The 13,099-nt window shown below is 38.9% G+C and overlaps 1 protein-coding gene across 1 annotated transcript in view; it reads right to left on the bottom strand.

Moving 5' to 3' along the window:
• LOC121694869 overlaps positions 1–13,099 on the bottom strand; it is a 248,710-nt gene that overhangs the window by 162,756 nt on the left and 72,855 nt on the right. The window contains exons 22-29 of the mRNA XM_042075243.1: positions 12,839–13,012; positions 6,868–7,050; positions 5,585–5,758; positions 3,495–3,668; positions 2,378–2,551; positions 1,922–2,095; positions 1,551–1,721; positions 1,101–1,274 (exon numbers count right to left, since the gene is read on the bottom strand). Of these exons, the coding sequence (XP_041931177.1) occupies positions 1,101–1,274; positions 1,551–1,721; positions 1,922–2,095; positions 2,378–2,551; positions 3,495–3,668; positions 5,585–5,758; positions 6,868–7,050; positions 12,839–13,012 (1,398 nt within the window). The remainder of the gene's footprint in view (positions 1–1,100; positions 1,275–1,550; positions 1,722–1,921; positions 2,096–2,377; positions 2,552–3,494; positions 3,669–5,584; positions 5,759–6,867; positions 7,051–12,838; positions 13,013–13,099) is intronic.

The following is a 13,099-nucleotide window of genomic DNA, read 5'->3' as shown; positions in this document are numbered from 1 at the left end:
CATGAAATTTTACATGTGCTGTCATTGGCTGTTCTTGTGTGTTTAAAATATACTCAATTAACATTATTTACACATTTTAGACCAGTAATTCAGGCTACTGTTAAGGCCAAAACTATAGTTATCTGATAACACCTGGGGCAGCGTGGAGTGTCCTGTGAGTGAGTCATCTGTCGGACAAGGTTACTGAGAATGCTGCACTAGCCTACATCAACAGTACAGCTAGGACACTTGACAGAGAAACAGTCTGGCAAGTAAAGTTTATCTAGCTCTAATGCCAAGCATCAGCCCCAGATCTCACACTTATAGAATAAGAATAACACAAACAACGCAGAATCTACTTATAGTTTTTATAGAGAAGAAAGGAAATGATGAAGGTAATGGCAAAGACTAGAGGAGGTGGCGAATTTATCAGGTTCCCACTGTCTGACCATTTATTATCTCAGGCTGGTGAGAGTGGCTGCACTCAGTGTGATTTGTAACATGGCCAAGAATATAAAAATTAGCTAGACTACTACTTTGACTCTGAAAAATCAAATTGGCCAGTCTTCAATAATTAGCTTTCATTATAGCCACATTAAATTAAAACACATTCCACTCAGATAGCTAAGGCTCATAATTCACTTCTATGCAACATGTTCAACATAAAAAAACACTTTAGTGTGTCATGTTCCATGCTCCCCCCTACCGTCTCCTAACAGAAAACCACCCTTACAAGATCTGCACTAGCGTCCCTAAAAAATGGGTAGTTGTCAATTTTAGAGCAAAAGAGTGGGGAAAGATGCAGAGCAATGTATGGATTAAAACAATGCAAGAATTGCGAAGCAAGGCCACACTGTTGTTGAGATGTGAGACAAAATGTAAAACTGATTATTATAGCACCACCTATTGGTGCAGTACCCCGGGTTTAGGGGTCTGAGTAGAGAGGGGTCTCTGGGACCATATTCTGATTTTTTAAGTTCTTGGGCCTTACAGTTTTTGCTCTACAATCACTTTTAGGGGGAGAAAAATAAGAACCGTAATAATAATCTGAACAAACACAAAAGGGTTCCAACAACTTCTCTTCTTAGACCCCTAAATATCAAACAAAAGAAGCCACTGACCTAAGCCTCTGCAATTTGCAGAGTGAATCTTCCAGCAGAGCAGAGATCTGTTTCACTCCTGAGTCTCCTGGTTTCTTCTCACTCAGATCCAGCTCTGTCAGGAATAAGGGGTTTGTACCTAGAACTGAAGTCAGATGAGCACAAGCTTTCTCTGCAGCATCACTGTTCAACAACCTGTTGATAAAACAAAAAATAATTGTTGCTAGAATTATATCATTGCTGCTCCTACCCCATTTAGAGCCTGCTGTTCCCAGTTTACAATGAAAGTGAATGTACACTTAAATAACATGATCAATGTTAACCTTGGCAGTTTGATGTGGTAATCAAAGGTATTGGTCCATTGTGGCAACAATGAATTAGATATACACATTATACAGTGCCTACAAAAGTGCCTACATTTGGAAATGTAAAAGGTGAACAGAATGCTGGAAGATTTAGAAATTATCTTACTTCAGATCACATTTTTGAGCATTTTTGATCACGATATTTAGTAAATCAGTCACTCCTCTGGGTCCAGGGTCATTCCCTCTCAGATTCAGCTCTATCAGGTTTGAGTGCTCTGATTTAAGAGCTGATGCAAGACTGGCATACCCTTCACCTGTTACACCACAATGTGAAATTCTGGAAAAAATAGAAGAGTTATTTTATCGATACTGCATAAACATACAATCAAAATAAAGATACATTGAAAATATGAATGTGCCTTAGAAGCAAGTTTAACTGTGCTCTAAATGTAGTCATCTTAGAATTTAGACTACTTACAGCAGTTTCTGCAGTTCACACTTTTTTATGCTTCATCATACACTTGTCAGTTTACTTACAGCAGTTTCTCCAGTTTACAGCATGGATCCTTTAGTAAAGCAGTGATGTGCTTCACTCCTGAATCTCCTAGTTCATTCCTACTCAGATTCAGCTCTATCAGGTGTGAGGGGTTTATTCTAAGAGCTGCAGCAAGAGCAGCACACCCTTCTTCTGTTACACTGCAGTCTGATAATCTAGAGGAAATAGAGTATTTTTTATTCGATGCAATTACAACATATACACCAAAAACTAATCAATTGGCTTGGCTATGTTAATTTATTACTGCCCTTACTCTGCTTTAGGAGGCAGTAAAAGAGTAATATCTGTATCTAACATATATGTCTTTCTAACATGAGATACTACTGTAAAACACAAATATGAAATGCATCAAAGATTTCATCAATGTAACCTCTACATCAATGCAAAGAAATAATTGTAGTTATGTACTTATTGTTGTTCAGCAACATATTACTTACAGCAGTTTATGTAGTTTACACTTTGGCTTTTTCAGTAGAGCAAAGATCTGCTTCACCCCTGTGTCTCCTAGTTCATTCCCACTCAGATTCAGCTCTATCAGGTGTGAGGGGTTTGATTTCAAAGCTGAAGCAAGTGTAATACTGCCTTTTTCTGTTATTCTGCTGTTGTTAAGCCTAGAGACAGACAGACAATGATACTGCTGATAACAAGTTAATTAAAATAAATGGTCTACTTTGATTCTATTTCAGTCAAAGCACTTTGTCAAATCCTTGGCATGTGAATCTCGCCATGAGTTTGCATGAGTTTCTGCTAGTCATTCTATGTACGTCAAAATGAAAACAATGAAGTAAAATGACTTATCATGAATGTATGCATAATTAATTCATGCATAAATTCATGATAATTAATGTACCCTTACTGTAAAGTGTTACCCATTTTACTTCATTGTTTTCATTGTGAGATTACAATAAATAACCAAAGGATGTTTTACTAGGGGTGCCAATAATTCTGGAGGGCACTGTAGGCTACTAACTTTGCAGAGCTAACTTGAATGCATCAGTTTTGAACAAATTTGAGTACACTGCGCCAGCTGTCTTCTATGCATGAACATCAAATAACATGTTATAGACACACACAAGTAATATTACCTACTACCCCCCAACCACCAAACAATACTTTTTCAAGACTTTGCGGTTTCAGTTATTCAGTAACTGCAATGTAGTTAATGAAATGTGTACTGTAATTGCCTTGCCTTACTTTGCTATGCAAGTAATTAATTTACAGTAACTCGTTACCACAGAATTGTTGGTGGCTTTAGAAACAAGGCTACTATACATTAATGTTCTTTCCCAGATGAGAGCTCCTCCCTCACACCTTCTCAAACTTAAGTCCCCACGCAAAGCTCACAGTGTAGTGCACGCTCCATCTTTCCCTCACCGGTGAGTTTTCTGGATCTCCCAAACCTCAAGAAGACTTCTTCCTACCTCGGAATGGGAAGTCTCTGTTGATCTCTATACAATATGTAACTCTATTCCTGAAATTTCTTATTCATCCGTCCATTGCAATAATAAAGGTCTATTATGTGAATTTCACTACACAATACTCAGTCATACTTACAGCAGTTTCTGTAGTTTACAGTGTGGACTCTTGAGTAGAGCAGAGATGTGATTCACTCCTGAGTCTCTGAGTTCATTCCCACTCAGATTCAGCTCAACCAGGTGCGAGGGATTTGATTTCAGAGCTTCAATCAGTGCAGCACAGCCTTCTTCTGTTAGGCCGCTGTCATTAAGCCTGTAGGAAAGGTAGCAGGGAAATGATAAAAATAATATTGGGCCATGTGTATCCATGTTTGTGTAAAGGTTCCTGTAGCATTTATTCAGCAAAAACAATACCCAAAAACATCATGTGCTCTCTTTCATAGGACAAGGTGACGTATGTAACTGTGATGATACTTATTGGTCTTTTTACTAAGATCACAGAATTAAGACTCAATACGGACAGCTTATTCAGCACTGGCCAGCACTGGGGCAGTGACAGTGACATGGAAGAAGCAAGCATATACAAAACTCTAGTGATCTTCATCCATGTAACTGTACTAATTTAGACATTCATTAAAATGTAATGCTCTTTTTTACACTCCGAAAGTATCCCTCGCCACACACTACACAATATTTCAGTAGAGCCAGTCTGTGTTCTACAAACTTCATTTTTGTCACAAGAACACAGGCCAGAAATATCATGGGGAATGACAAGCTGTGTTCTGGTGTCAAGCTGAAGTTTGGTGGTGGCTCACAGTGGTGGAACACCACTTGCATTTGTCCACTAAAATAGTTGTGTTAACGAGCTTAAACAGTATGTATGACAGTGAAATACATTACCGCTCAAAAAAGTTTTGAAAAACCTATTCTTTTAGGTGTTATGTAGGAAGCAAAAAAGTTCAATAGTTAAAAACAGCATTAGGTAAACATATCATAAAACATTAGGTTTTTCAAAACTTTTGAGATATGGTATACTGTAAGGCTACTGTAGTACACAAAAAAGAGCAAACAAAGCTGTTTGTTTACATGTTTTATATTTTAAGCAGCCAACTATTGCTATGATGACAGCATTTCACACTCTTGGCATTCCCTCAACCACCTCAACGTTAGACACTGGGAATGGGTTTCGAACAGTCCTGAAGAAGTGCCCATACATGTTGTACAGGAACTTTTTTGCTTCCTACATAACACCTAAAAGAGTAGGTGTTCAGTCAGTTCAGTTTATTCTTTGTCCCACAAGGGCAATTTGTGTGCTTCACACAAATGTTCTCAAATCGAACACCATCTCCGTGCACTTAACAGATACGATTGCAACATTTAAATATAACTTTATTGGTGTCCTCTGTTAGACATTGTCTTGGCCGTACTTTGTCAAAACAGTTATATGTTATGACTTTCTTGTGTGTTTTCCACTGCTGCCGCTCCAGATTTCTCAACCACAATTATCATATGTTTGAATTACTCTCTCCTCTTTCGCTATGTAGCCAAGATGGCATCTGTTGAGTGCAAAAAGTGTCCATCATTGCACACTTTTTTTATGTTATGAGTGCACCATCCAGGTACTAAGCAGTGCACTTTGGGCTGTCGGAATTCTCAGTGTGAACGCACTCATGCACTGAAATTAGGTATTGTGAGAACAGAAGAATGCCATTTGAGACAGTGCTTCTTTAGACTATAGTAGTTTGTCATATGTTCTCTTGTTTACTTACTGTATTCCTAGACATATGGAGCATTAATGACCCGTTGGATAATCTGAAAACCCGTCCTCCGACTTAGGTTAAATTACTTGAACACAAAGTCGAGTCAGACTTTATACTAGGAGACTCATACGGATATTTTGTACCCTGACTTGACATCAAAATATGCTCTCCAATCACAGAGGCCTTCATTGCAACAACGCAACAAGAGGTGAACTTCACTCTCATTACAAATTGGCAAGGTAGGCTAGTTTATCAAAACTACAACTACAAATAGAAACTTTCGTCCGATGTTCTCCTTGCTCAACCATAATAAGCAGTTCTAATAACGTATTGCAATCAATGGGATCCTTTCCAAACGGACCAGTAGAGCAAATTCAAATTTGCTAACAGGTTCGTCTGGGTTCACAAAGGCTAATCTGAAATATTTGGTCAAATTCAAAATAAAAATCAGGCACATTAAACCACTAACTTAAGTTTCTTCAGTTTGCAGTGTGAATCCTCCAATAGAGCACAAAACTGCTGAACTCCCAAGTCTCCTGGCTTCTTCTTACTGAGATCCAGGTCTGTGAGGAGTAAGGGGTTTATTCTTAGAACTGAAGTCAAATAAGCAGAAGCTTCCTCTGCAGCATCACTTTTCAACAACCTGTAGAGAGAAACATGAATCAATGTCAAAAGTATACCCCATTGCTGCTTCCATTTCCTTTTAGCGTCTGGAAGTGTTCCTAGTTTCATTTACTGTGAACATGACTTAAGTGTGCACTGGAATAATTCTACACACTCTAAACCAGGGGTGTCAAACATAAGGCCCAGGGGCCAGATCAGGCCCTCCAGCAGGTTTCATACGGCCCCCCAGATGTTTTAGGTAGGAAGGGAAAATTAGAAAAAAAATCCAGTTGTCTTCAACAATGTGTAATAAGCAAATTGATAACCTAGCACTAGGAAGGAAGAAGCAGAAAAACATGGAAGAATGGCATTTCAAGAGAGAAAGAGCAGAGAGCAATACATTATTTGTACTCGTCTGCTCATAAGTGATATCATCAAATAACAAATAACAATGACGGCCCCCCACGAGGTCTCATTCCAACAAATCCAACCCACTACCTAATATGAGTTTGACACCCCTCTAAACCCATCAGTCTGGTGTGGCCATCAGTGTTCTATAAAGGATTTCTATGCAACGTCATGAAAACATGCGTGCGCAACTAAAAGGCCGAAAGCACCATAGAACAGCATAGAGCAGTGCTCTTCATGAAAAGAATACAATGAGTTTTTGTGCTGAAAGCTGCACCAATTCGAAATCACGATGGTTAAAGAATGTTCAATATGTTCAATATCCCTAACGGAATGCATGTCTTCGCCAAAAACGCCAAAATACGATGGTATATTAATAATGCAAATGAACGACAAACTCTGAAATAAAGTCTGAAATTAGATGTTATTATGATTGAGACAACAGGGCTATACAAAATCCGATTGTAGCTTACAGCAGCCGACTACTAGGTTAAGTTTATAATGTTGGGGCCAGCCACCAAGCGTCTTCTGCCCCACGGCTGCGCGCGCATCTAGTTTTGTTGGAAACCCGTGTATACCTCTGTATATAATATATACATTTTACATCAGATGTAATTGATTTGATCTCTCTTATCAATGTATCACATAAAATTATTTTAACAAATCAAATTTAGACATATAAAACATGAACAGATTGGTGGCAACAAAGAGATTGTATGCTCTTCTGTGACGTTTTCTTACCTCAGGATCTTTAGTTTATGTTTTCTATCATAAACTAAATTATGTAAATCAGTGAGTAGTTTCACTGCTGAGTCTCCAGGGTCGTTCCCTCTCAGATCCAGCTCTATCAGGTGTGAGGGGTTTGATTTCAGGGCTGAGGCCAGAGCTGCATATCCTTCACCAGTTATACCACAGTCTGCAAGTCTAAGGAAAGTAGGGGAGTTTGAAATTGATATGGCAAAAAACATATAATCAAAAAACACCTTGGAATATTAATTTATGATACTTCAGTCGACAGCCCCTAAACCTCACTCCTGTCCGAGTCACGGCACAAATATAATCCATGTTGTGTTGAGCACGCGGCTCATCCCTGCTCTTGCCCGGTCTCAAACCCACAACTTGCAGCACCTTGGACTGAGAGTTGAGCATGCTAGCTAGTGAGCTAAAACCCCAGGGTGCTAGCAGCTTAAGAGGCTATACAGCTGCTGCACAGACACATACAGTACCAGCTGACTACCATTACACCAAGCAACGCAACACTTTCAAGACAGGCAAGTGCATGTGCTTGTGCACCCCGTAATTTGTATAGCCTAAATTGAATACATCTCATATTAAAGAAGCCCTATGCAACAATTTTAGCAAAAATGACCTTAATTATGCAGGTTGAGAGTCATTCTGATGGTTCTACAACACTTTTTGGGTCGTTTGGTGGGTGCTTCGTCTCCCCCTAGTGCTTCTCCGCGGAAGAAACGAATATGCAACTTTCTGGTTGCGGTCCGAGCACATCCGGATGTAACTCAGCGGAAGTATCCAATCAAAATTACGTCAATTTACGTAATTTTCTCACTCAGATGTGACTAATGAAATTGCTGCTCTCTTGCTTTGAATGGATGGAATGTTCATGTCAAACAATTCAATACAAAATGTACTGTAGAGTGATAACCAATGCCTCTCGTCTAATCAGAAGTCAATAGTTTGACCAGACCTAAATATTGTATGAAGAACAGTAATGCTTTTCTGATTGTCATGACGTGGTTGAGGTAAAACAAAGGTCTTTTGCTTTCATTGGTAACAAATATTGGAAGTATTTCATAACAAGTATAAATACATTCATAAAGGATTAGGCCCAAGCTACAATTATTTTAGAAGACATTTAATTTTTTGAATGTAGGGACTCCGTACTGTCAGCAGATGACTTTGCAACATTTTTACTGAAAAAGTTGCTAAAATAAGTGCCCAGTTTGATGAGCTTTTAAGGAGGGGTTTGACTTGTTTAGACATGGTGGCATCGTTGGACTCTTTCTCTCCTCTTGATGAAGAAGAGATTTCTCTACTGCTTCAGCGAAGTCATTTAACAACATGCCCTTTGAATCCTCTTCTGCAGTCTATCGCACCTGCTGTTCTGCCGGCGGTCCCGTATGTGTTTAATTCTTCACTCAGTTCTGGAATAGTTCCTTCTTCTTTTAAAGTGTATATGTCAGGTTAAAAAACATTTTTGACAAATGAAGGGACATGAAGCAAGATAGTAGTGAGTAGTGATTGTTCTTGAAAAATCAACTTTAAATACAATAGAACAATATGTAAGGGATAATGTATAGAACGCCGGTCATTACTGGGAAAATAAGTCCTGACAGGGCGAACCGGACCCCGACGCGCAGCGGAGCATTCTAGCTGTGCAAAGTCTGAGTTGAAATGTCCAGGGATATTCCAACTCATGGAACGTCTCTCGGCCAATCAGAAACAAATAAATAGCTCTATAGAACCCAATTGTATAATTAAAACACATGGGATAAGGGATCATACAGTAGGTTTGTTTACACTGATGAGGCCTAAAACAGGACTTCATTCCAGTATGTCATGCTAAAGTCTACTACCTGCCTGACATAAAAAATATTCTGATACATTTTTTGCTTGAAAATGCCAGTTGTGTCACTTGCCATCACATATAGGCCATTATATAGCCTAACTAAGTATAATCAGTAAGCAATTCATTAGTCTGTGTTCAGGCAACCATGGGCATATATGCTTCCTGCTTTAGAGACCTGACTATAAAACCATCAGTGTATATGGGCTACCACACATTTGCTCTTTATATATCCATCTGCTTATCAACTAATGTTAGCTATAGACAGACTATTAATTTGCTTACTGATTCTACTTAACTTGGTGTATAAAGCCTATGTGATGGAAAATGACACAACTGCCATTTTGAAGCCATGATACATACTAATAGTGATCCGATCCTACTCACACCCCTAATCAATTTCTCACTGATGGCCATGATTTACCTACATGTTGTAGCCTATTCGTCTTTACTTTGTCCCTGCCAATCAGGCTCATGCTGGTATGTCATAGAGGACATTTTTGGCCTTATCAGTGTAAAAGAAAATGCAGTTAAAACCCATTCTCCCCTATGCTCAACTTTGCTGGACTCCCTCTTATGAGGTCATCACTGTGTCTGGAATGTTCATAAATTCAGTTATAAAAATAAGTAAGGGATAATGGACGACACGGTGGTCTGTTCACAGAAGTTAATGCACGGTCGAGGTTGTAAAACGGCCCCGACGCGAAGCGGAGTGCATTAACTTCTGTGAACAGACCACCGTGGAGTCCATTATCCCGCTTATTCCACTGTTGCCACTTGCGTTGTGTTCATTTCCTGTTACAATTTAAACGTTTTAATCGCTAAAACTGTCTTGTTTGTAGAACTAATTTCTTCCGACACATATCAACTAATTTCTCAACTTGCAGGACAAACTGCCGTTACTAGTTCTAAATGGATGGTTGCTACGGCCAAAGGCCAGTCGTTAGTTCTATCTCTCCCGTTGTCAAGTGGGCGTATCCCAAGATTCTGATGAACTTTAGCTTTGAAACATCGCTATTTTACTTAGCCTGCTGTCATCCATCTAGCTAAAAGCCACCTCCGTCATATGCTACAACAGTGTTTCCCCTACAATGTATTTAACAGCGGCGCAGCGCCGCCGCTGAATTTTCAGCGCCGCTGCAACATAATATCACGAGATTCACTTAACACACTGTAAAAGCACAATGGCCAACGTCATCTCGAAATTGTTTTCTGAAAGTCTTGAGTAAGTTAAGTGCATCAAATCCGCACTTAGCCTCTCATTATTCAGGACATATATGCGGCATGATGTGTCAGGTGATTACAAGCCCAAAGACAAGTCTGCAGCCCATATGGCTAGCCTACGTTCTGAACAGGGTTACATTGTTTAGCTATCCGACTGATGGGGTCTTGCTCCGCCAGTGTAGCCTATGGTGTCATCGTTCACTTGTAGGTTACACAATAAATAGCCTACTTATAGGCCTGGTGACAATAAAAAATGATATTAGTTATATTTCATCACGAAGCTTTTTGTATGCCGTGAATTCGCTTGTAGCCTATGCCATATGTTAAGCTTGAGCAATTCCTCTGATCCAAAGCCTGCTTTGACACATTGACACTAATGTGAAACATGCATCCTCCTCTCCTAGCCTACATCAAATAAAAGAAACCAATTCATGATTACCGAAATTAATTTAACATGGGGGGGGGGGGGGGGAGTTTGTTGCGATTTAGCCTACTGTTGTGATGCGGTTCTTTCTGCTGATTCGATTTACCCCCCGTGTCGTCAACTCTGAGAACTCTTGCTCCGGCTGACAATTTTATCCAGAGAGCTGATTTCCCAAAGATGAGCCTCCATCAACATTCAACGACAAATTATTAAAACGTAAGTAATGCAATAGAGTAAACCAATGTGCTATGGTCTTAACGTTAATTGTAGCCTAGACTTGTAACGTTAGCGTAGGGCTATATGTAATGTTTGCATGGGAAAGCTAGGCGAACACAGTCTAGGCCTGTTTAAACTGTCTGATAGTTAAAGGAAATATGAGCATATGTTGGCATATACGTATAGCCTAAATTCTGTCCACTTAGCTATAATAGGCTATCACAAACAGACCTTTTCTACGTTTACGGCATTAGACATATAGGAGCCTACATTCTCTTATCAGAAAGACATGTTCTCATAAATTCAGCGTTCTCTTGACGGTGAGACGAACGGTCGCACTTCAATCAAGTAGCCTAGGTCTTTTTCGAGTTAATTGTGAGTGAGTTGTATGGTAACTGTGGGAGTGATGTAGAAGAAAAGTGAGTATTTACTTTTTTACACGTGGGTTTGTTGTTTTGGGACTGAGAATTAGACTACAAGGAGAGCATCTGGCTACGTGCATGCGTGTCAGCATTAATGGCCCCCCCACAATTCAATTCAATTCAAAGCCCAGAAAAATTAAGTGCTCGCAGATTGGGTGTGGCCTTTGCCATTAAGACAAATTGAAATAAATTGTAAATAATCTTTTTCTGGGTTGTGCCATTTAATTTTTCTTCTATCATTTTTAACCAATAATGTAAAAGAAAGCTGAAAATGTCCACAAAAGAAACACGAAGGTATGATATAAAAAAAATTAAAAAAATGCGCAACAACCCCCCCCCCCCCCACCCGCCAAGTAATAGCACCGCTGCTGGAACAATTTCTAGGGGAAACACTGCTACAATGTTGCCATGTTCTGAACGTCTGCATTTTACAGCTCGGATGCAACGTGACAGTTCATTTAAACTTCACAACGAGTTTGGCGAATTAATATACAAGTGTGGTACGGCCCACAAAATGGATCTTCTTCATAGGTGTGCAAATAACATACGGTTAATGGTCGTTCTAAATTACATAGGACAATGGGAAATTCAACCAAGCAGTGGAATAACTGTAAATATTGTTCTATTGTATTTAAATTTGATTTTTCAAGAAAAATCACTACTCACTACTTTCTTGCTTCATGTCCCTTCATTTGTCAAAAATGTTTTTTAACCTGACATATACACTTTAAACAGGCAAGGGTTACACCTTTGCTCAAGACAATTACACTTAATCCAATTGATGCAAAAGAAACAACAAAAACTATGGACCTGTCACCTGAGGACTTTACGGTTTCTCATCAGATTTCTGCATGCCTTAACATTTTGGGAAATTACCTTATTCACCGTTAGCCTAGCTTAGCATAGCTCATTGAGGTGAGCAGAACCAACTGGCCTATAGCTCCCAAAAGTGACAAAAGTATTCTTACATTTTACCATTTACATGAGGTGACTTGCATAGTTACAAAATATAGGCTACAAATACCAATGTAAAATGAGACACAAGATAATTGCTGTGTCTCATGTTAAATTGGAATTTGTACACATTGTAATAATACTAGTCACAATAGTCACAACATGTAAATAGGACCAATGTTAGGAGATTTAGGGAGATACAGTAAGCTAGTTGATTATGTCCACCTCAAAACTCCCCCCCCCATTTTTTTTTTTTTAATCGTAAACTGAACTCCAAATAGCACAGCAAACTTTGGCACTAATGTATCAGAAACACTGAATGTGATAACTACTTGAATGTATTTATCACCTTGCACTACTTCCTTCTTTTGTGTGTGTGTGTGTGTGTGTGTGTGTGTGTGGAAGGTATGTGTGTGTGTAGACAGATAGACAGATAGATAGATAGATAGGTAGATAGATAGATACTTTATTGATCCCCAAGGGGAAATGGGGAAGTGTGTGGGTTGGGTTGGATATATTATTGCTTTTACATTTATTTGTATTTATTGAACGCAAGGTTAGAACTGCTCACCAATTTCATAGTACCCTGTGCAATTCTTATTCTGATTGCCTTTACCAAGAGGTCAAATATGCTTTATAATGCTTTGTGACACTTCAAGTTGTAAAGGCTTATATAGTAACACAATACTTTGTGAACGCAATCATGAGTATGTATAAGTTATATACACTAATGTCAATAATTGTGAGGCTTTATGAATGGTTTATAACCCTTTGTCAATGTATTTATAATCCTTTATGAATACTGGATTCATAGAAAGTATCACCGACTTTTTTCATTTTCAGATAAAATAATAAAATAGATCTTATGAAACAAATTAAACCACTAACTTAAGCGTCTGCAATTTGCAGTGTGAATCCTCCAGTACAGCAGAAAGCTGCTTCGCTACTGAGTCTCCTAGTTTCTTCCCACTCAGATCCAGCTCTGTCACGAGTAAGGGGTTTATTCCATGAACTTTAATCAGAGAAGAGCAGACTTTTTTTGCAGCATCACTCTTCAACAACCTGCAAAGACAGAAACATGAAGCATCGTCATTGTTGCAGCCATCTGCATTTGGAGTCTGTTGGTGTTCCCAGTTTAGTTTACAATGA

The sequence above is a fragment of the Alosa sapidissima genome, chromosome 20, assembly GCF_018492685.1.
Source record: "Alosa sapidissima isolate fAloSap1 chromosome 20, fAloSap1.pri, whole genome shotgun sequence".
NCBI lineage: Eukaryota > Metazoa > Chordata > Actinopteri > Clupeiformes > Clupeidae > Alosa > Alosa sapidissima.
This window is presented reverse-complemented; position numbering and strand designations above follow the sequence as displayed.